Below are 22,716 nucleotides of genomic sequence, written 5' to 3'. Positions count from 1 at the left end.
AAAGTGTGTCAATGCATGAGGGCCCTGTATTCTTAGCCAAGTCAGTTCTGCACAGGGACCCACTGTTGGATACATCTAATGATAGAAATATAACAGTCCAGTCCAATCCTCTCTCTCTCTGTATATATATATTATATATATATATGATCAACAATAGCTTACTGTGTCCATTGGGGAGGTTTTTAACTGCAAAACACAAATCTTTCAACTGAAACAAGAAAACTGGCCTTTACATTACATTTTCTGCATATTCCCTAAATTATTCCATTGAAGATGATTTAAGACAACTGGAGCCTAATGTGGAGAAGAGAAGAGTTTGTACCTGTAGAAACCAACTGCCTCCTTATCTAACTTTTGCAGGTTTACATTTCCCTATTTTTGTATGCTTCCATTTTTAGATCAGTTTTTGGCAATCCTAGCCACTGAGCTGCAGCAGAAATGAATATGTTATACTCACTGACAGGAGTAGCATTGCAGGCAGCTAATAACACTGTGCGCATGATGCTCTGCCCATCTTCCGGAGTCATAATTTTCAAAAAACAAAGGCAACTAACCTCAAGGCAAAAGTTAATTTATTGGAAAAATATGCCAAATAAGTGCAGTCCGGCAGGAAATAGGAATGAAAAGTGTAAACAGGAGTTTTGTCCAACCTGGTAAATCACAGTTTAGACAATGGGAATTGTAACAGTCACTGCAAATATAAGGAAAGTGGAATAACTTGATTTTAATAGTGAATAATACACTGCTGCTGGTATTATATACAAGAGTCACTGTACTTTTGATAATAATGTTTAGCTAAACATGACATTTATCTTCAAATCTTCAAAATTCCAGGAGGAGAGTAAAAAATAAAATTTCCTAAAACTAAATTCATCTGTGATGGCAGTGAGGATCAAACCAGGGAGCACACAATTTCATATATACATACAGCATCAGCTCCTTACAACCCTTTACAGTCTACACAAATGCATGTAGTGTAAAATATTATTTTTATTCCACCATATAATGTCAATTTTGTAATCAATTTTGTCAGGATAAAACCAATTTTAAAACATTTACTAATAAGATAAATTATATCAAAAACTGAACAAAGGTTTAACAGAACATCTCCAGTCATCAATGGACCTGTTGGACTGAAGCCCTAAATAAAACGAGGATACATTTCTAGTGAATGTCCTGTGCACTCAGACATTATTTCAGATACAGCTCATGATGTACACAGGTTTGTTTAGCTGTATATACAGCTGTAAACTGAAGATAATATGTACAAAACAGTCTTCCATACATGTGTAAAACCTGTTCAATATTTACCTACTTTCAGAGAAACCCTTTATTAGCATGTCTGCTGCCAGACTGGGTGACAGGACACCATTGAGGACCTGTCCCTCCAGAAGAGGTAGCTTATCTTTAACAGCAGGATGGTTCTTAAAATGTAAGAGAACGTTCTCCTGAATCAAGTTCCACATCCACACCTTCTGCTGAGCCCTGCGCCTTGTTAGCAGCTCTGAGCTTTCCAGCATGGCGCTTTGATAGTCTTCCATTTTCTTCCACAATTCTGAGATGCCTTCACCAGTCTTCGCAGAGATGCGAACAACCTAGAGCAAAAATTGAGATTAAATTGTAATATGATTCCTAGCACTGCAAAACCAAGTAGAAAAATATATGGACGTGTATTTATTAGGCAGTATTGAGCATACTGTAATATATGTCATGCTAGCCAATAGCAACCAATCAGCAATTATGTTGGCTGCTTAATGTGGAACTGAACTGAATTTACTATGGACAATGTAAAAATGTTATTTGTGCCCAAAAGTACTAATAAAAATTTGTTGAAGGGGTACTTCCTGGTATATAAGGGTGCCTAGTCACTTGTGTGTCCATAACCTAGCTGTATATCTAGGATAAAGGCATCACTTCCTCTGACCACTATTTTCAGGAGATATGGAGTGAGATTAGTGTTCTGTTTAAAGGTCTCCTTAATGAAGGCTCTGACATGAAGAAGTAAATTACTGCCTCTGCCTACATATGTCTGCCTACACACATGCCAGAACAAGGCATGCTAAGTTACCAAAAGGGAAAGGATCAGATACAGGGAGACCACAAAAATAATAAGTGGTAACTTTTTTGCCCTCTGCCTGCCTTGTTCAGCACAACTTCCAGAGTATATTTCCATTTAAGATTGAAAGTCTAATTTCAATGGATTCCTGAAGCAACACTTTGTATTTTAAAGGAACACAAGGCTTTTAACAAAAAGTACACATAGGCAATGAGGCTGCATTTGACCTGCATTTTGTGTTGAGTGTCTTTGAACACAACATATCCTATTAAAAAAAGCAGGTCAAGCACAAACTTTTCTTTTTTGCCTTCTGCGTGTGTTAAAACGGAAAATGCATTGATTGACTAAAACACTGGTTGACTTGAACCCTTAAGAATCCATGTAACTAAATTCAATGCTTTTGTCTCTGACATGCTTTGCCTGCAGTTCAAATGTATTGTGTATGGTTCAATAAAAGTCATCAGGATTTTGCTGACCTGCATTTGAGGTGCATTCCAAATGCATGTCAAATGGAGGAAAACAATGCCCACTGACATGAGCCGTATAAGTCATTGGAGTCAGGTATTCCAATGAGTGAAGTGTTTCAGTCAGTTGAGGAATGTTTTTTTTTTGCTGCCTGCAAAAAGCCCACCAATTTAATTACTGAATCCTCAAAATAGGTCTTTGCTGTTCTATATGGTGACCTTTAAAAATGCACACAAGGAGATACTGTACAATCCTCAGATGGGTTACAGACCTAAAGTGACAGTGAAGGATCTGCAGGAATCACACTGGAGTCCGCTTTAAGAAGAGGAAACCACTGTTCTCAAAAGACAAACTGCTGTCTGGCTTCCCAGATGTGTCAGGAAATTCTAGAGCACAGGTCAGATGTGGGATTTAAACTTCAAGAGCCAAATGGTTCAAACAGAAGTCTGTATTTTAGAATGGCTAGGACAGCTTAAAATTTTCCCAATATAATGTTTGCAATACCAATGTTAATAAATCTGAACACTACAATCTTCAAAAATGTACGGAAATGTACAATAAATGTTCAGAAATGTGTATGTATGCATTCATAACTTTTATTATAATAACTACTGAGCATTATATAAAAAGATAGTTTTATTAAAACGCCAATAGAGAAACAACAGGAACTAGGTCAAGAAACCTTATAATACCTATCTGCTATGGCACAAAACATTTTTATTAAATACCAGTGTTGTACATATTTTCATTCTACTTACTTGAGGCTTCCAAACTTTAGAACGTTTTCTGAGCAGTTTTAAAGCACTAACATATTCAGCTTGAATTTTTCTGGCTGGTATTAGTAAATCCCCATCAGCCTTTGTTACAACGACTAGGTCTGCCATTTCAACAATGCCCCTTTTAATGCCCTGCAGAGACAGAAAACATAATTTACTGTACAGGAGGACAGTGAGGACCCACGGACAGCTTGCTTGAAGTGTAGGTTTATGGGGTATGGAGATTTATAGAACACACTGCATGGGTACATTTTCAAAAGAGAAACATTACAACACAATTCTAAGGGTTCTTTTTGAGGTTTCCTAAGTACCCCCATCTTAAAATGGCCACCAATGAAAAAGGCAATATTCTACTAAACACTATTTTCAGCTAAGACCTCAACACTGGCCACTGATATTAGGGGACACCATAATTTATGCTGTCTGTGGTTCTATTGTTCTATTATGTTTCTATTGTTCATTTTATTTCAAGTTTTGTAGGTTTTAGTGTGTGTGTGTATTGGTGTGTGTGGTGGTTGTTGAAAATGTATTTGTCCTGAGGGTTATATAGTCTAGATATTCCAATTCTTTAATATTTTACTTTAAACTTCTACAACTAAATCATGCTAATGCACTATGTAATGTTAGCTGCATATATAATAGTATGAATTTTAGTATAGTTTATTGTACTTAAAACAAAATCTGATGCAGTATGCACAAAGTGTGTCTTCCCCTGCAATAAATGGTACCAAATGTAAAATTGCAACTCCATTTAATGCATTGAGTTGTAAATGAAATAGCCTCCTCCTTATAAAAAAAACCCAGATAGACAATAACTTAGATTGTAAGCTCTTCTGGGGAGGGTGATCTCCTCCTCCTGTGTCACTGTCTGTATCCGACTGTCTGCAACCCCTATTTAATGTACAGCGCTGCGTAATATGTTGGAACTATATAAATCCTGTTTATTAAACATATTTATACACAGTAGTGTAGGAAAACAAAAAAAAACACATACCATTGCAAACTTGGTGTATATTCGTCCTATAGGTTAGTGACAGGAAATAGGGACATATAGCCTATGAATGTATGCCCTCTTTGTGCATGCTATACAAATACCACCAACACCTGTTTCCAATCTCACACATTTAATTCCTCTGTGACTAACAGGAACAGAGGAGAAAGTAGGACTTTACATATTCTGCATGAAGGTCTAAAGCTAAAGTATGATTTGCATACTCGTTTGTATAGTGTCTGTAACTTAAAGTGATTTAAAAGATCAGTTACGAACTAATGCCACATAAAACTTCCTGTGCACTACAGGAAGCAGACAGAGGTGAACGCTAATGTAAATTACAAGCCATTGAATCTAACTCACATGGAACATAAATGATTGCTCCCATATGGTCAGTTTTCTTGAGCAAAAGCAGCTGAATTACATTCATTGGCTAACTGGGTGGATAAATATTTAAAGTAGAGACAAAGCAGACGGGAAATTTATAGGATCTGATAGAGATTCATAGAGTAGAAGTCACTGCTGTGAATATTTTGTAGTGTAATATAAAGTACACCATACACTTACAGTGTTTTATAATAAATTTCACTTGGTAGAGTTGGTAAACTTTAGTTTATTTTTCCATGAAAACTCTCCCGACTATATTTTTCTCTTTATGGGAATATTTGAGTTCAAAGCTTAATTCCAGGTAAACAGCTAAATATACACATAAAAACATAAAAGGTAGCTGTTTTACCTACCAAAGGATTTGCATTTCTGCCCATCCAGTCCTAAAATGTACACAGCTCTTCCACACAGAACTGACCAACTGACTGACTCTTACAAGTCCTTGTTATTTCCATTAGTCTGTAACTAACCAGTGAAGGAAAGATGCAGGCTGATGAACCCCATTTTAGTTATGTACACCGCCTGCTTGTTAAAAAAAAATAAATGGAATGATTTATTAATAAATACAAAGCTGCAATACCTGTTCTATTTTCGGTATCTCACTGGAGCCCAGCTTTAAGTTTCACTATATCTGACACACATACACAGTTCATTCAAAGCACAGCTTTGGTGGTGGGTTTCTCCTAATTTGCCACATTGTAAATGCACATTAGAGCTTTAAATTTAAATGTGATCTCATTTTTTAAGCCTTTAAAGGCTAGTTTCCAAGACACCAGCCTCAAGTTTGCTTACCAATCGGTCTGAGCTTTTTAATTCAGCAATGCAAGCTTTGGGTTTCATGGATTTACTTTAATCCAGGTCACCCTTAAATCAACTTAAATTATCTTTTTTTGTAATTTAGAGTTTGTTTTTATCAATCTTTGATTCATTTACTGAGCATTATATTGGTGCATAAAATTCTGGTCTGCCTCCTGAGTGCTTCATATATATTCTTGTATCCTCGTTATTCAGGTTCTAGTATACACATGTAAGTTGGATTTACACCAATTGATTGTATGCCATGAGTTGTCTGGGGTACATTACCTATTTTTCCAATAAAGAAATACATCTAAACAAGTTCTTCAAAGGGTAACTATAACACTGGTCAACAAACATTCTCTTGCCAAACAGATTAAAGTCATTTTAGGTTATGTTTGATGCACAGATTCCAAATATGGTATTGGTTTTGCTAGATTGGCTCTAGTTTTTGAAATTATGACCTCAATAATAACTTCATAGAAAACAAACTATAAAACATGAAAATTAAACAAAATTCAACTAGATAGGATTACGTATAACAAATTTACTTTTTTATAAATTCCTAATGTCAATATATTTTATATTCAGTATATTTGCAGAACTAATCACAAAGAAGTCAATGAAAAACTCAATTTGCATGATTTCCTTTTATGCTGATGATCAGGACACTCCCGTTCCAGCAGTAGTCTGCCATCATGTGTCTGACCCATCTGCCCTGATACCTTTCTTCCATCACCTTTATATCTTCATGGAACCTTTCCCCTTGTTCCTCACTGAAATCACCAAGGTTTTCTGGAAATTTTTGCAAATGGCTATGGAGATAGTATACCTTTATGCTCGTAGTAGCACCCACATTTTTAAAGTTTAAGAGCAAGTTTTGTGCTTCATGGTTACCAAAGAAGTTCTTGACAATCATAACATGGCTGAGCCAGGCAGAAGCATCAGTGTCAGTCATGTAACTTGTGAAATTTGAATCATTTCTGCTATTAATTTTTTAGTACTCAATCTAGGTAAGAATCTACAAATGTATTTGAAGCAATCAGTGTCCTTGTTCAAAGCTCAAACAAATTGCTTCATTAATCCCAAATGTATGTGTAGTGGAGGGAGAATGTTTTTTCTTTGTCAACCTTTGGCTTGTTAATGACGTTCGCTGCACCTTTTCCATGTTTTACCTTGGAGGCCATGTCACTTTTTTCCAGTGATCCTGCTTTGCTCTACTATACCACAAGCAGATGACACATGGGTACTTTGTGTATCCACTTTGCTGTCCAAGTAGAAAGTTCACCATTTTTAAATCAACACATGTGGACCATTTGTGTTCATGATAGCATAGCTTTTGTAAGACCATTTTGATCTTTATATATTCTTCTTTAGGTTTTGTTGAGTGACCAATTGGAATTGATGCATAGCAGTTGCCATTATGCAGTAAAACAGATTTCAAACTTTGAGTGGAACTTTGTTTGAAAAGCCGCCAGTCTTCTGCTCGGTATTCTGGTACTCGCTTATGGGCTAGTAGTCCAGGGATGTTACAACAGTACACAAAGTCTCCATCTTTACTGAAATATGGTAGAAGTGTCACCTCTCGTACTAAAAACTGTTATTTTAACTTCCGGTCTCAGACATGTCTTTTCTTTTAGCCTGGATGCTAAAAGTTCAGATGCTTGTTTTGACAGACTTAGGACACCTATTAAATCATTGAGCTCTTCTTGGGAGAACTGCTGGTTTGCAGAAACACTTTCTTCATATTCACTTCCACTGCTAACTCCTGGATTACACTCCAAACCCTGTATATCCTCCATGTTGGATACAGGAATATCAGGGAGTGTACTGAACACTGGTATGGGAACATCAGCACAATGCGGCACAGGTCTTCTTGCTAATTCCAAATCAGGGTACTTCCACTTGTTTTTCTTGTAACGATTGAAACCTTTTAGGTTGGGTTCTTGAAAAAAAGCAATCATGATGATTATTTTGGGGCTCTCACCATACCATAGGTACACCAAATTTCAAACTTTTCAATTTTCTATTTTTCCACTGACGTAGACACTCTACACAAGTTTTACATACCATATGGGGAGCCCAATAATTATCTTGGTCCCCCAGATTAATACCAAAATATGGAAGATATAGTTGTTTTACAAATTCTGTAATGTTTCTTCCCAGTTTTTGCTGAAAAGATTCAGCACAAATGTATCAAAATACACTAGGGCCATTTAAACAACTTTTTCTTGAAGAACTCAAATTTCTGTAAAAAAAAGAAAATGTAGGAATAAAAAGAAGGCAAATAAAAGTTTAATGAAAAATATGGTACATTTAATTAATGAAATGCAAAACATTGGTGTAAATAAAGATTGTTATTATTATGCTGTGTTAACATTTGTCGTTGGTAAAATCGTCTATTCCGATTCCTGTATTACAAGAGCTAGAGCCAATTCAATGAAACTAATGTAATTTCTGTATTCAGCAGACATAAATTACACTAAATATATTAAAAAATCCTTGGCAAGTGATTGTTGAGCTGTGTAATACTTGTAAAGGAATCACATTTTCTTTCCCTATGTAATATGGTGGTAGTAGGACTAGATTATTGCTTGTACCTAAAATGTAGCTACAACGACTCTTGAAAGAGCATTAAGATATTGCCCCTGAAGAAGTGGGTTCTTCCTGTAAAACGTGTTGGGTATAGATAATATCAATCTCCCTAGCTACAATTCAACGAAATCCTTGCCTTTGAAACTTATTTTATACAGAAAAGTAGTTTGTTTGTACACTTGTAAAATACTTTGAATTCTTAATTTATTTTTCAATAAATGTTTTAACTACCTTAGTTACCACTCAAACTCCCTATCTTGTGTAGCGCTTCCCTCTGTTTGGTGAGCAATTATAATCCCTACTCTAAGATTATGCTTTTCTGATATGATTTATGATATATGATATATGGGGAGGTGGTATAATATGTGTTATTACCTATATGGGGATTCTTATTTATTTTGCTCAAGTATAACTGTGACGGCGTGTATTATCACATTGTAGTATTTATGGTAAATAATAATAGTATAATAATAGTTTAGGGACTAGGTTCAGGTTAAGCATTCATTTCACAGGTGTTATAAATGTACATTAAAAGCAATAAAAGCCAAGCATGATTAAATCTGTGTACCTGAAAGACCATCTACAAAAACAAATGTAAAATGCAAAAACAATGTAACCCATCTATACTTTAAGTTTAGGTTTGTATAGAATGGGGAGGAGCTAAAAACTCAGGTCTCTGTTGCAGTCTGTGGCCCCAGCTGGGAACATTTGCTCTGACTTTATGTACTGCTCATCACATGTAGTGAATCCCCTAAATAAAGACATATGTGCGACCTATTTATAAATCTGCCGATCAGCATGATCACAAGCAAAGTGCCATTATTTCTGCAGCCCCATTCTAAAAAGAGACATGATTATCACTTTAATAAATGGTTGCCAATTCAAAAATATTACTAGACGTTTTACTATAACTGCTGTATTTCTGAAGTGGCGATCACCGAAATAGTGGCAAATGCTATAGCGCACAATGGAGATCAGTTGTGTTTGTTTCAAACACCCACATTGCCAGTTTTACCACAATCAACACTTTTAAAATGACAGAGGAACCTTTTGGGTCTTTCCAATATGATAATCTTTTATTTCATTCCAGTGGTTCAAGAACCACTACAGTACTACAGTACTACAGTAGTGTACGGTACTACTACAGTAGTGTACGGTACAGTACGGTACTACAGTACAGCAACCAAAGCACTGATCGTCACTGTACAATTTCTAATGGTCTTTTTTATAAAAAGGTAATCTGTAAGTGAGAATTAAAAAACAAGCTTCTGTTGCTGTATTTATTGGTGCTATTCTTCTCATCTGGTGTTTTGATTACCACTGGGGTCACAGATAGAAAAAAAAGCACTTATCAGAGTTCTTAGCCGTCTCCCACTCTATTCAAATCCAAACACAAATGTTTAGTATAATAATTTGCTGAATGGTAACATAAGACTTGGTTCATATAGCTATACTGTGGAATTGCAACCCATGAAACTCTTCACGACAGCACTTGCGTATTGTGATGCAATTCAATTACAAAAAATAGACATGAACTTTTTTTGTTGTGTTAGCCAGCCTATTTAAATGGCTTCTTGTTAATGTTAACGTGCAAAATAGTGTGCTGTAAGATTGGATCTAGCCTAAATAATATATGGTCTTTTATAGAAGCCAACCTTAGGTTTTAGGTTTACTGCCTTAATAAAATATGAGTTATATCATAACTCCATCTATCCACAGTGCTAAACTATAATGATAAATATACCTGCAATTCATCACCTCCTGCTGGTGGCAGCAACAAAACAAACATGTCAACCATGTCAGCCACTGCAAATTCAGACTGTCCTACACCTGCACAATGACAAAGAGAATAAAGGGTTACAACGCTTAGAGATTATTCCTATTGCAGTCCTAATTAACTACCCAAAGCCTTGATTATCTTTTAAATGGGTTAGAGCAGTTGAATTCATTTTCTGTACAGATGTTTTGTTGTGGTTCATTTTTTTAGACATTTCAAGCATCTCAGGATGGTCTGTTCAAATCAAACTCATAGATTTCCAGCTTCTTCAGCAAAAATTGGATCAGTTGAAAATGGGCATCTGAGAGTGGTTACCTGAGTGTCTGACAAATGCTGCCTGCACTTAGCTTTAAAGTAAACCTGTAGCAAGAATCTGGACATTTAAATATTTACAAGTTCGTAACCAGGTGTAAATAGGCTAAATCACTGACCTTTGTAGCTGAAGGCACATTGTAGCAATTTATTCTCAAAGTTCAAAACAGAAGCATGAAATTTTGTAAGTCCTTCAGCAGCCGAGCTCACCATGCACTCCCTCCCAGAGAGCCTGTTCTCATTACATTAGTTTGGAAAGTTCCCTACAGGGAGGGGAATTCAGAGGTAGAGAAGCAGCTACAGAGGTCATTGAGAAATTATTTTGAAGCTTGTTAGGAATATGTTGGTATTCAGATTAATGATAAAGAAGTAACAATCTTTTCCCACTCTATCCAAAAACAGGAGTTCTGAGTGAAATAGTTCCAGAAATGATATTGCATGTTCAAGAGTCCTCCTCTTAAGAATGCTAAGAGGGCAATGACCATTCTATTAAGGTTGTAGTTGATTTCTAAACAAAAACTGTAAGGCTTTGTACATCTTTTGGTTTGATAAACCTTAATTGTATTTAGCAATATATAACTAGGGGGTCATATGGGCTTTAACTAGAAATAGGAGGCCACTATGGTGTTACGTATCTTTTGGATTTTGCTAGCCAGGCATAATTTAAGAGTGATCTGTACTAAGGATTCGAAAACCAGTATTCTTACCTACAGTCTCCACAAGTACAATATTATAACCACCACTTTCACAGAGTAAAATAGCTTCATTAGTTGTCCTCGTGACCCCTCCCAGTGTCCCCCTGGTTGGAGAAGGTCGAATGTAAGCATTCATGTCTCTAGAAAGTTCTGTCATTCGTGTTTTATCACCAAGAAGAGAGCCTGAAATGAATACCAAAAACAATGTCAGAACTACACTAGTAAACAAACATGTAGAAGGATTGTAAATACTGTTGCATGGTTCTGTACCAGAGCACAATCAGACAAGCATGTACAACTATTCTGGTATAGAATTTCTGCATTCCTGCCTCTCATCTAAAATAATAGGTTTATTCTATATTATTAAATGTTCTTTAAATACTTCACAATTTCTTGAAAGTCACTTACCCCCACTGGTGCTAGAGGATGGGTCAACAGCTAAAACGGCAACTTTGTGGCCCTGTTCAGTCAGCATTTTCCCAAAACATTCAATAAATGTTGATTTTCCAGCTCCTGGAGGACCAGACAGGCCTAGTTCAAGAATGGTGCAAACAAAAGAAAAAACTTTAAACATGATATGTAAAAGTGATAAAAATGAAAAAAATCTGAAACATGGTAATCTGTTACCAAATAAAGCAATTAGCAAGAATAGTTACCAAACAGGGCAATACATGGCATATCATATCAGAAAGTGCCGGACAAGAATCTTAAAATTACTTTATTCCAACAATGAAGTTATTTTTACAAGGGGTGGTGGTTGGGGAGTTTGCAGAACAAGCAATTATGTAAAATCCTGTTTTTGATAAAAGATTACTAATTTCCTGTCTGTTTCTATCTCATTGTAACCCATGCATTCTCCACCTGGTCCTACTAGCCCACACATCCCCTTTGGCTCTATTACACTATCCACTCATGCAATCCAAGCCCTGAACTCTTGATTTTTTACTAGTTGAAACAAATTATCAAGGTCTGCTCTTTACTTGCCCAGGTAGAGCAACCTAAAGCGAGAACTTAGCCTTAAAAGCCCAATTACCTGTTAAATTTCCTCTCCTTGAAATATCCATGCTCATAATTATTTAAAAATTGGTAGTGCTTAATTGATACTTTTACATGGTCACATAACATCCTCTGTCTTTTTTCAGGTCTCCGTAGTGGGATTTATAGAAATGTTTTGACTTGAAGTAGATGTTTGTCATTAAGCATTTATTGCTTATGGGGGCTGGTAAAGCCAGGCAAAATTATGCCACCACAGCCTAGAGTCTGAATGATTCACAAAAAGAGATTGGGTGATCCTAGGTTTGATTCTACTCTGCAAACAAAAGGAGAAGAATTCCACAGCTGTGTGAAGATGGCAAATATTCCATCCAAAATGGTTTCCCCTAACATTTTTGATGTAATAGGAAGTTAAACTTACATTTGGGTAACTAAATACTGTAGAGCTCATTTCTAGAAATTAAGGTGCTGATGGCTAAGCTTTTATCCATCCCTGAAAGCTAAGCTATTAACCAGATCTGGAATGGCAGAGACATCATTGTTAAGCTCACCCTAATGCACTCAGTAGAAGGACCACCAAGATCTTCAAACAGACCTATACATTCACTTTATGACTTAAAGTAGAAATGTTTTCTATCAGCACACTTTTTCTTTAAAGATCAGGTAAAATAAATGTTTTTTGCATATTTCAGGACCCTCCTTAATCAGACTTGGACACAATGGTAACATTCATTGGGGTGGATCACTATTACCAGGAGTGCAGTGTACCACATTCTCATAGGCCACCATGGTAATAATGGAAGGTAGAGAAAACCAATATACAAGACTCAATGGAGCCCTTTATCTAAAAACAGATGATCAGTGACTTTTACATGCTAGAGGCATGAGCAGAGAGTGCAGATATACTGGCGAGATTGCAAACACTTCACAGGAAATTGTTAGAGATGAAAACATTATATGAGAGATGGTAAATACTTATTGTTACATGCTGCACTAGATGGTCAGAGGATGTAGCATAAGATGGACACAGACTGCAAACAAGTTCCAGGAAACAGTCACAGACTGCAGATATACTACAGGAAATGATCAGAGTACAGTATATGGGCAGAGACTGAAGATATGCTACATGCTTGGAGACAGATGTGATTAGACATTCTGCATGAGACAAAGAATGGAGACACATTAATGGACTCATTAAAGTATCTTTCAAAATCAGTGTTCCAAATGCTAGCTGCTGGGCTCAAGGGCTGCACAATATGTACCAAAGTCTCACGTTGCCCTCGAGCTCCAGATTGGAAATCAGGGTTTTTAATTGTCTGTACACCTTTAGCTAGTAAACCTAAAAATCAAGCTTTCCATCAAATAAAAAAAAAAAAAAAAACGTTAATGTATTGCAAAGCAGGGAATACAAGACTGACCTACTCTAAATGCTAGAGGTTTTCCATTATTTAAGCGTTCTTGTTCTCGGTGATGAGTTAGTACCTTCTGCAGCAGTACTTGGGCAATTTGCCTTTTCCTCATATGTGTAGATTCTATCAGTGTTATGGCTTCTGCCAAGCAAGCTCGATGTCCTTTCACCAAACCCTCATAAATAATATTTAGCAGTCTCTCTTCTTTTTTTGCCAGAGGCTCTGCTTCTTGCTGTGTCAGGGCTGAGATGCACAGGTTCCTTGTGTTACCAGGTCTGGAGATCCTTGTTAATGTAAAGTAGTTATTTCTGTGCTTGTCTATGCGCAGCGCAGCATTTCTGTGATAAATGGTCGAAGCTGTCCTTGCTATATTTCGTAGCTGGCATATAGGCAAAATCTGCATGTTTTTAACTGAGACTATCACCACATCAGATCACGAAGAATAATGAAAATGAAATGGGTTTGAGGATGGTTAAAAGAACTCCTATTGTCTTCTTTAACCTTCAATAGTCAAGAGAGTTTCAAAGGATTTTCTGAAAGAAAAAAAAAAAAAACAACCAAACTACAACTTACTCTTACAATTAATTAAAGCAGACTTTTAATAATCTAAAAATACATGGACCGGTATTCAATATGGTAAGTATATTGACACTTAACACTACTGTATTATATAAAAGCCAAAATTAAGGTAAATGAGACATAGTCCAATGCATCAAGAACTAAATATCCCATTACGCAGTAAAACATACTTACCTGCCTATCTCTTTTTTTCTTTAGTATACAGAGTTCCACATGTGCAGCTCGGTGTATGATGCTGGGTATACAGGATTTCTCATGGGGTCCATGGAAGTGAATGAACTCTCCTGCACATGTGTCATCCTGGCCAATCAAGATGACAGAAGATGGTAAACCTGAAATAAGACTGGGTGAAAGATAGTGGCGCCCCCCCCCCAAGGATATATATTTACCTCCCTATGTCTGGATTGAGGCCTACAGCATCTGGGGGATATTTGTTGAATCTTCTTGGTAGGTCATGTCCTATCTTTTCCAGATAGATAGATAGATAGATAGATAGATTAGATAGATTAGATAGATTAGATAGATTAGATAGATAGATACCTGCTTGAAATACTTAACCTGGTAAAGGTGAATATGTCATTATCACTTACTGGTATATTTTTTATTATTTTACTGTGGGTAAATATGGTTGATTCAGCCCCCATTGTTTTCTATTTCTTTTTCCTTGTTTACATTCTGTACCAAGGATATGTTTTTTATTATGTTTGCTTGTTTTTAAATTTAATACCAAGAATAAAACAAGATGGCTGTACCCACAACAAAAGGAGGGCAGGTGAGTGTAACAACTGCGATCAGGCAGGTAGGTTTATTTAGTTGCAGATGGGACATCGCCTGTCCCTTGTGCAATAAGCAGTTTAGTTCTGCTTTACAGTTGCAGTGGTAGTGGAGTATCTGGGGTATTGAGAAGTATCAGAGATATAGAAGGGTGATGGAACATCAAGTCACACAGCAGTGTTCTCCCCAGCCCCATTTAGCTGGGCACACCACCCGGCACTTTTCAGTAGCCACCTGGCTGTTTTTGGGTGATTACTGATGAGTTGGGTCACAATACTGGAGATGCCACCCACTTAAAATGTCTTCCAATCCAGCTTAATAAAAAATTCTGTGTTGATTACTGCACAGGTCCAGGTGTATTGGGTAAACAACATGTCTAAAAACAAGAGCTGTCACCTGCTGATCCAAGGTGAAATAAGGTTTAGATATTATGGGGAGGTCACTAGAATTAGATTATTTGAACAATACCTCTCACATACACTCAATTTCACTTGCCACTGCAGCAACACCCCGCCTCTGTGCTCGCTCCCATGGCAGTACTGCACCTTGCATATATAACCTGCTCAGTGAACTGCCACACATTTGTTGTATGTATCGTGTGTTTGTGGTATTCTATCATGATGATGTTGGGTTTGAATATATAGAAATTGTCACAAGTTTGTGATTGCTGAAATTCTGAATGACATTGTGCTTGCTGACATGCTTGTTTAATGCTCATATAGCGAGTGCCATGCAGCTAATGTCGTGCAGATGATATTGGTTTGTTTATACAGATTCTGAATTCTCTGGGTGACCTGGATGACTTTTCTACTTCTACCTTTCCAGTGTCACTAGTCCCACTTTATATATGGGCACTGATCTGATCCTCCCATTCATTATTCCCTCACACAGTAATATAACAATACCTTCTCACTTTGCCTTCACTCTTCCCTTCGATCTCTAAAAATTCTTCCCAGCTTTTTCTTCCACAAGTCCTTTTTGCCTGTTTTAGCACTACTTCCTGCTTCTGAGTTTCAAGCTGTTTCTCCAGGGAAAGTCAGCAAAGGACATTCACACTGAGATGTTACAAACACTGGGGGAGAAGTGTCCTTCCTTTCCCTGGAGAAACAAAAACTTCATGACAGCCCGTAACTCCAAGAATGTGAAACTTGCTTGTGCCTCTGCCATCACAGCTTCTCATTAGAAGAAAAAACAGTTTTAAGAATACACAAAGACCTGAAATTTTCAGTTACATACTAAGATATTAGGCTGTCATATGCCCCCAGACTCATTTTTTCATCTGGAAGGGGGCAAAGCCAGGAACTTCTTAGCATCCCCTCGTAGATCTATATTAAGTAAAAAGGGGAAGAAAATAGTAGTGAAATGAAAGGAGGTGCAGCAAATACACCACACCCATAGCGGGCATAATCACATATTTGATATGCTCCCCCACTTACTATTTTAAAATGAAAATAACAAGAAATGTGAGGTTACTATGAATAAATAGTGATGATAACCGCACTTTCCTGTCCAGAATGTGTAATTGCTTTTCAGGAGCAAACAGCATGACAGCCATTTCAGGGTTTGGATAGGTGGCAGTGATATGAACAAGTTTCTTATCATGATGATAGGACTGAACAGGAACGTTTTCCTGCTTACTCCCTTAAGTACAGTCATTTGGATATGCTGTGAACTGTTCTTAAGTCTTGGCCAAGTATGTGATTGTATAATTATCATATATTTATATGTGGTGGTTGTTTCTACATGTAACTTGCTCATTGCCCCTGAGGTTCTAAAACCTTTGGGTTTCTACACTTTAATTGCTGACAGTATTTCTACGGGAGTGATATAGGGGTCACTGGTAAGAACAATAGATGCTGCGCAAGACACAGGAAAATGACACTATTAGAAGTGCCAGCTTCAGAAATGTATTCAGCTAAGGATAACTCTGTAGGAGAGGTATGTATTCCTAGTAGGCTCCCTGCAGCTGATCCTTTCCACATATCTTGTTAAAGCTACCGTTGATGTCAGCCTGGAAAAAATATTAGTTTGAATACAGAAGTCTGGCTTTTTGCAAATGGATAATGTATGTAAAAAATGGATTGAAACAATTCCCATGTTGCAACATATGCATTTATTAGAAAGCAAAAATTTAATAGACATCTAAAACAATCCATCCCTATAATTTTCAGCTATTTTCTGTAAAATTTAATGGTGTTTAGCACATCAGATGAAGTCAGTGGTACATAGCTTTCAAATATTACTGAGTTATGACTAGGCAAAGCCTGATAAATCCCTATATGCAAAGCAGATGTCCACCCACCCTTATCACTTTCCCTAGTTGCTGCAGCATACAAATACAAAGTGGCTATTTATAATCATCATGTAGATAATAAGCCTGATTTATTAAAGGTCTCCAAGACTGGAGAAGATGGACTATCATAGAGGAAGCTTAGTGATCCAACAAACCTGAAATAGATCTGGTCCAGTATTGAAAACATTTACCTAAATGACAAATGTTTAATTAAGTTAGGAAGTGCTTTTACTGGCCAGTGGAATCTCAAACTCGTCAAGAACGTTTGTCTCAGACACTGGGAAAAGGAACCCAAACCGGGTGGGTTTTTCAGGTGAATTGACACATGGCTGACCCACTAATGATTGGTGATCTAATGCCTGAGAGTAATAATCTGGAAGCATCAAGAAAGGTGAAGGTGCACAAATTTACAGAATGAATAAAGCAGAAGCATTGAGATCTTTGCACATCAAGAAGTACAGCCTCCTTTTTAGCAAGGAAAGAGAAGCACAGTAGTGGCTTCACAATGTCTTACGCGTACCTTGCATTTAGAAGCAGCATTGCCTTACTGCAGATAAAGTTATGAGACTGCAGGCACAGCACTGATATTTTCTGGAAGTTTAAGCTAAAAAAAAATGCAGTGGGAATGAGTGACAGAAGGGTACAGCATTGAAGGTACAGAGTGCTTACGGTAGAAAGTGACAATGTTTGATTTCGAAAAGACGTTCACATCCCCCTTTTGACGGTTAAAGAGCAGGAGGAGGAATCTTTGCTGGGGTATTCACTGCTTAGTGATCTTATTCTGTATTATCTAACTCTGTATTACATCTGTAATTATCAGAAGGAATACATGCCCAAATAGATTCCCTGGAAGAAGTTTTGACAGGGGGAAATTAGCTGTTTCTCATATAAATGTTCTAAATTCTTTTCAGGTACAGGACCTAGCTACTTAAGACATATTGAAACACTTGTAGATGGAAATAATCCTTCTCATATATATCCCAGTCTCCGTACTGGACCTGAACACAAAACATAGGTCCTTTCACATGAGAAGGATGGTCAAGCCAATCCCTCCCATCAAGTTTAATGGGGTGTATGGCTGGGAGAGTTGGGTGTATTGTGATAAATTATAAAGTATGGTCAGCATATTTGTGGAGAACTACTGGGTGAAAAGCGTGTGAACTTTCTGGTTCTCTGCCTTGCCATTGCTGTCCTGAAAGACCCCACCTTCCATATACGTGTTCTCCCCAGCCCCTTTTAGCTGGGCGCTACACCCAGAACTTTTTGGGTGGGGACATTTTTATTGTGTTGATTCATACTTTGCCTTCCTATATCTGACCTTGCATATTGGATCTCGTCTTTTCATTAGGCTTTACAGGCTGCATGAAAAGTTAATATATAAATAAAAACTCTGGTTCTGTGCAGTTGCAATAAAAAGGAGACTTTAGGAGTGGTCATTTTGACTCAACATTACCCACATTTACTTATAAGGCCCAAGGGCAGAACTGCTAGAGTAATCATGAAGCAAGCCACAGACGACTGTCAGGACAATCATTCTTTGTTTGAAAGGTTTCCTGTTCTAAGATATCCAGGATATAACTATCCAGTACAACTACAGAAAGCATATGGACCAGCAAACAATTGCCTTTAATAATGAACAAGCACATCTGTTTAGCTTGATAAAAAAATTGGACAACTTGAAAAATTAAGTAAAAATTGCAATGAAAATAAAGTGAGTCTGACATCACAATCCTACCATAGTTGACTCACTATTATGCTAATTCAGTGGCTTCAATTCCTAGAATTACTAGAACAGTTCTGACTCCACACCTTTACTTGACTTTACTGGTTTAATGCATGTTTCAGCTCTGAGGAAATGTTGACTGCAGAGAGGGAATTTGCATTTTTAACAAAGGGTCAGCAATGACAGACTTTATTTTTTGCCATTGTGTCATTCTTATTAATATACCTAATATACAACACTACTATTTTGAGCCAAAGAATGTTTGCCATCTTTAAGATCCTGCTTCAATACATAAACTGAACTCAATTTGTTCACAAATAGTAGTTTCATTTGCTACATTAACATTTCAATACAATGGTTGTGGTGTTGTCAGTGACAGTATTGCACTGGTGATATTTATGAGCAAAGTATCATTGTAAAGAATATTTATTTCCTGGATGTAAAGCTGACCTTTTGGTGTCAGTACAGTCAGTCACACGCCTATGACAAGCATGCAGATAACTATGTGACAATTGTCTGAGCTGTACACTCATTCTGGGTCAGTGATTCAGAAGGTATAAAAAGCAACACCAACCAGGTAAACAGAATTTTTTTTAGAACCAGGTCAGCAATGGCAGATGACAATCTTTCTAATCTGAAAATTCCCCTTAGCTATAGAGCTTGTTTGAGGGAAGCTTTAAGGCCCATGTATATATGCGTTTGGTACCTCAGAATCACTTTTCTCATCATACATGTTTATGGGAATACAGAAGCAGCTGAAAATGCCCAACTGCAACCATGAATCCTGAATAGGCAGAGAAGTTGGTTGGCAAAGACCCTATCCTTTCATAACTGACCAGTCAATTTTTTTGTATGTGTCCTATCATCAAATGCATTTTACATTTAAATAAACAAACATATCAAAGCACAAGTGTTTGTTGCAATGCATTTTGTAATAAATGTAAACACATCCTAACACACATTGTGATGTTTACATGCTTTTTAACCACCTGCGCGTTACACTGAAATCTAGATTTCTGTTCCAAAAGCGTGACAGGTTTTCATGAAATTTTTTTTTTTAAATTGTAGACCTGTAACTTACAGAAATATGTCCGAATAGGGATCTAGTAGATATAATGAATATAAAAAATGTTTGAAACACACAATCATGTAAAAAAAAAAAAATTACTTTTAATAAAATTAAAGGAAAAACACAAAAATCAGCTTAAACAAGAACACATAAATAAATGAAAAATACTGAAAATGCGATAATTCGGTATAATGTATAGTAATATATTTTTCTAAAACACCTCCCTAGTGTCCGTCACATACCTATAGACAAAACCACATAAATATATTTTCTATTATTTTGTATTGGATTGGATACAGGACTTTGTATTCAATCCAATACAAAATGAGAACAAAATTCAAACTCTCATTATGTATTGGATTGAATACAAATTCCTGTATCCAATCCAATACAAAATACATACTTTGTATTTATTTTTAATTGAAACTCATTCATTCATTTTGTATTGGATTGAATACAAACTCCTGTATCCAATCCAATACAAAATGAATGAATTTCAATTTGAATTTCCCGCACACGCGCCGTCGTCATCACGCACGCACAAGAAGCCGGCCGGCTTTTTTTTTCCTCCGCCGGCCGGCTTCTTGTTTCAGAGAGCACCCGGCGCTGGAAGGAGAAGGACGCGGGACGATCAGCGGGACCAGGAGACGGCACCTGACGCTGAAGCGGGAGATCGACGCTGGAGGACGACGCTGGAACACGGACACGACGCTGGATGAGCACAGCGGGACCAGGTAAGTGGGGATTTTAGTGTAGGCGAAAAAATACGGGCTTAACCAAAAGAGCAAAAATATTTAGTGCGAGAAATTACGGGCTTAGCGGTTAGGGGGTTAAAGGCTTTTCTATTCATCAAGCAAAAATACAATAATCCAGCCATGAATTGTATATCTAAGCAAAAAAAAAAAGCAACATATACAATAATTCTGCAATGCGTGCACATTTTTCAGTGTTATCAGTCCTGCCTGAAATCTCACATTTTGGACTACAGAACACCACCACCTTGTTATGGAGGAAGTGATAAAAGCTTTGTGTTAAAAGAAAATATAACTGAACAGAAACAACAACACTGCTAGGGATTTCAGTACAGAAAAGTCATGGTTTTGTCAGCTTAAATAGAGATAAAGGTGATCACACCTACCACTTAACCTGGTGATGTGTATTATTATTAATAAACAGGATTTATATAGCACCAACATATTGCGTAGCCCTGTACATTAAAAAGGGGCGGCAAATGACAGACTATAACAGACAGTGATACAGGAGAAGAGGACCCTGCCCGGAAGAGCTTACAATCTAGTAGGTGGGGGAAGTAACACACAATAGGATGGGACATATGTAGTGGTGGGAAGTAGTGATGGTTTCAAGACAGAAAAAGATGGGTAGGCAAGTTTGAAAAAATGGGTTTTGAGTGCTCTTTAAAAAGGGCAGAAAGTAGGAGCAAGCCAAACAGGACAAGGAAGACCATTCCAGAGAGTTGGGGCAGCTCTAGAGAAGTCTTGTATTCGTATGTGTGATGAGGTTATGAGTGAGAAAGACATTAGGAGGTCATTGGAAGAGCAGAGAGAGCGGCTAGGGGAGTATTTTTTTTACCAGGTCAGAAATGAAAGTAGGACAAGAACTGTGGAGGGATTTGAAGGCAAAGCACAGGAGCTTGAATTTGATTCTAAGGTGAAGCCAGTATAGAGATCTGCAAAGAGATACAGTGGAAGAGGAGCGGTGGAAAGGATGGATGAGTCTGGCTGCAGCATTCATAACAGATTGTAGAGAGAGTCGGGTTAGAGGAATACCAGAGAGGAGGATGTTACAGTAGTCCAGACGAGAGAAGACAAGACCTTGTACAAGGAGTTTGGTGGTCTCTTGTTTGGGGACAAGTAGGGGTAGATTTTGGAGATGTTGCATAGGTGAAAGTGACAAGACCTGGAAATGTTCTGAATATGGGGGGTAGGGCAGAGCCAAAGGTGACACCAAGACAACATGCCTGAGGGGAGGGCTGAATACCAGTGTTGTTAACAGTTAGATATAGGTCGGGGGGGATATTTTGAATTTGAAGGGGGGAAGATGAGAAGTTCCGTTTTATCCAGGTTGAGTTTCAGCAATCTGTCACACATCCATGATGAGATGGTTGACAGGCAGCATGAGACCTTATCCAGGATTGAGGGAGACAGGTCTGGGGTGCACAGATAGATTGTATATGTATATGGATATGAGACTGCCGAGAGAGGTGTACAGAGAAAAGAGAACCGGTCCAAGGACTGACCCTTGGGGAACACCTACAGGGAGTAGAGTGGGGGAGGAGGAGTTACCATTGAAAAAAAACTTGAAAGGAGCGGTCAGACAGATAGCAGGCAAACCAAGAGAATCACTTAAAGGGACAATGTAATAAAAGTAAAATTGGAATATGCCATATGAACTGTCCTGCTAATTCACTGCTGTTCCTAAATTGCTGACCCAGAACAAGCATAAAGATAATTAGCTCTGACACTAATTTACAACATGCTTGTTCTGAGACAGACTGAAACATAATGAAGTCACACACAATCAAGTATCTAACATTTTTAGTAGGATTCTTGCAATGGCAGCACCTATACTTATTTTTTGACCAAGTTCCTTTTTTTACAAGAATGATTTAAATGGGTATGTGTATCTTAAAGGGCTTTATTATAAAACAGGGAATATTCACAGGTGGGAATCAATTACTGAAATTGAAACACATGGAACTGGAGGATTCCTATAAGGGAATTTCTGATTCCCTGTTTTATATATAGACCATAAAAGGTGGATATACATAATGCTACTAACTATATGAATAAAAAGTTTTCCTGAGAAGCAATGCAACTGTTTGACTTGTTTTCTAAAGAAAACAGATTTTTTTCTTGTTTCAAAGAAAATAAAGGCATTCATAGAAACAATGAAATATTCTGTTTTGAAAACCATATGTTGTAATTGAAACATCTGTTGAAGCAGGATTTGTTAGTATGGATATCCTTCTTTGTCAGCAATAAATGAACAGGAAGTGCTCAACATTTG

General features: G+C 37.2%; 1 protein-coding gene across 3 annotated transcripts; it reads right to left on the bottom strand.

Moving 5' to 3' along the window:
- Nucleotides 1-700: 700 nt before the first annotated feature.
- Nucleotides 701-15,615, bottom strand: MMAA (metabolism of cobalamin associated A). 3 transcript variants are annotated; one of them, XM_072405883.1, is made up of 7 exons: nucleotides 15,510-15,615; nucleotides 13,261-13,784; nucleotides 11,258-11,380; nucleotides 10,862-11,032; nucleotides 9,810-9,895; nucleotides 3,280-3,429; nucleotides 701-1,595 (listed from the first exon to the last, which is right to left on the bottom strand). In XM_072405883.1, exons 2-7 carry the CDS (start codon nucleotides 13,652-13,654, stop codon nucleotides 1,308-1,310), a joined length of 1,212 nt encoding a protein of 403 aa, XP_072261984.1. In that variant the 5' UTR covers nucleotides 13,655-13,784; nucleotides 15,510-15,615; the 3' UTR covers nucleotides 701-1,307. The 3 variants fall into 3 exon arrangements, with proteins under 3 accessions (XP_072261984.1, XP_072261986.1, XP_072261985.1); XM_072405885.1 differs by lacking the exon at nucleotides 13,261-13,784 and having other exon boundaries at nucleotides 15,510-15,600; XM_072405884.1 differs by lacking the exon at nucleotides 15,510-15,615 and having other exon boundaries at nucleotides 13,325-13,462.
- Nucleotides 15,616-22,716: the final 7,101 nt, after the last annotated feature.

The sequence above is a fragment of the Pyxicephalus adspersus genome, chromosome 3, assembly GCF_032062135.1.
Source record: "Pyxicephalus adspersus chromosome 3, UCB_Pads_2.0, whole genome shotgun sequence".
NCBI lineage: Eukaryota > Metazoa > Chordata > Amphibia > Anura > Pyxicephalidae > Pyxicephalus > Pyxicephalus adspersus.
The sequence above is the reverse complement of the archived record's forward strand: the minus strand, read 5'-3'. Positions and strand labels throughout refer to the sequence as shown.

Coding starts and splice junctions, on each gene's coding strand:
- MMAA (XM_072405883.1), bottom strand. CDS start 13,654: ATGCAGATTTTGCCTATATGCCAGCTACGAAATATAGCAAGGACAGCT. Junction 11,033..11,257: donor ATCCTCTAGCACCAGTGGGG/GTAAGTGACTTT, acceptor TATTCATTTCAG/GCTCTCTTCTTGGTGATAAA. Junction 9,896..10,861: donor TGTACTTGTGGAGACTGTAG/GTAAGAATACTG, acceptor GTCATTGTGCAG/GTGTAGGACAGTCTGAATTT.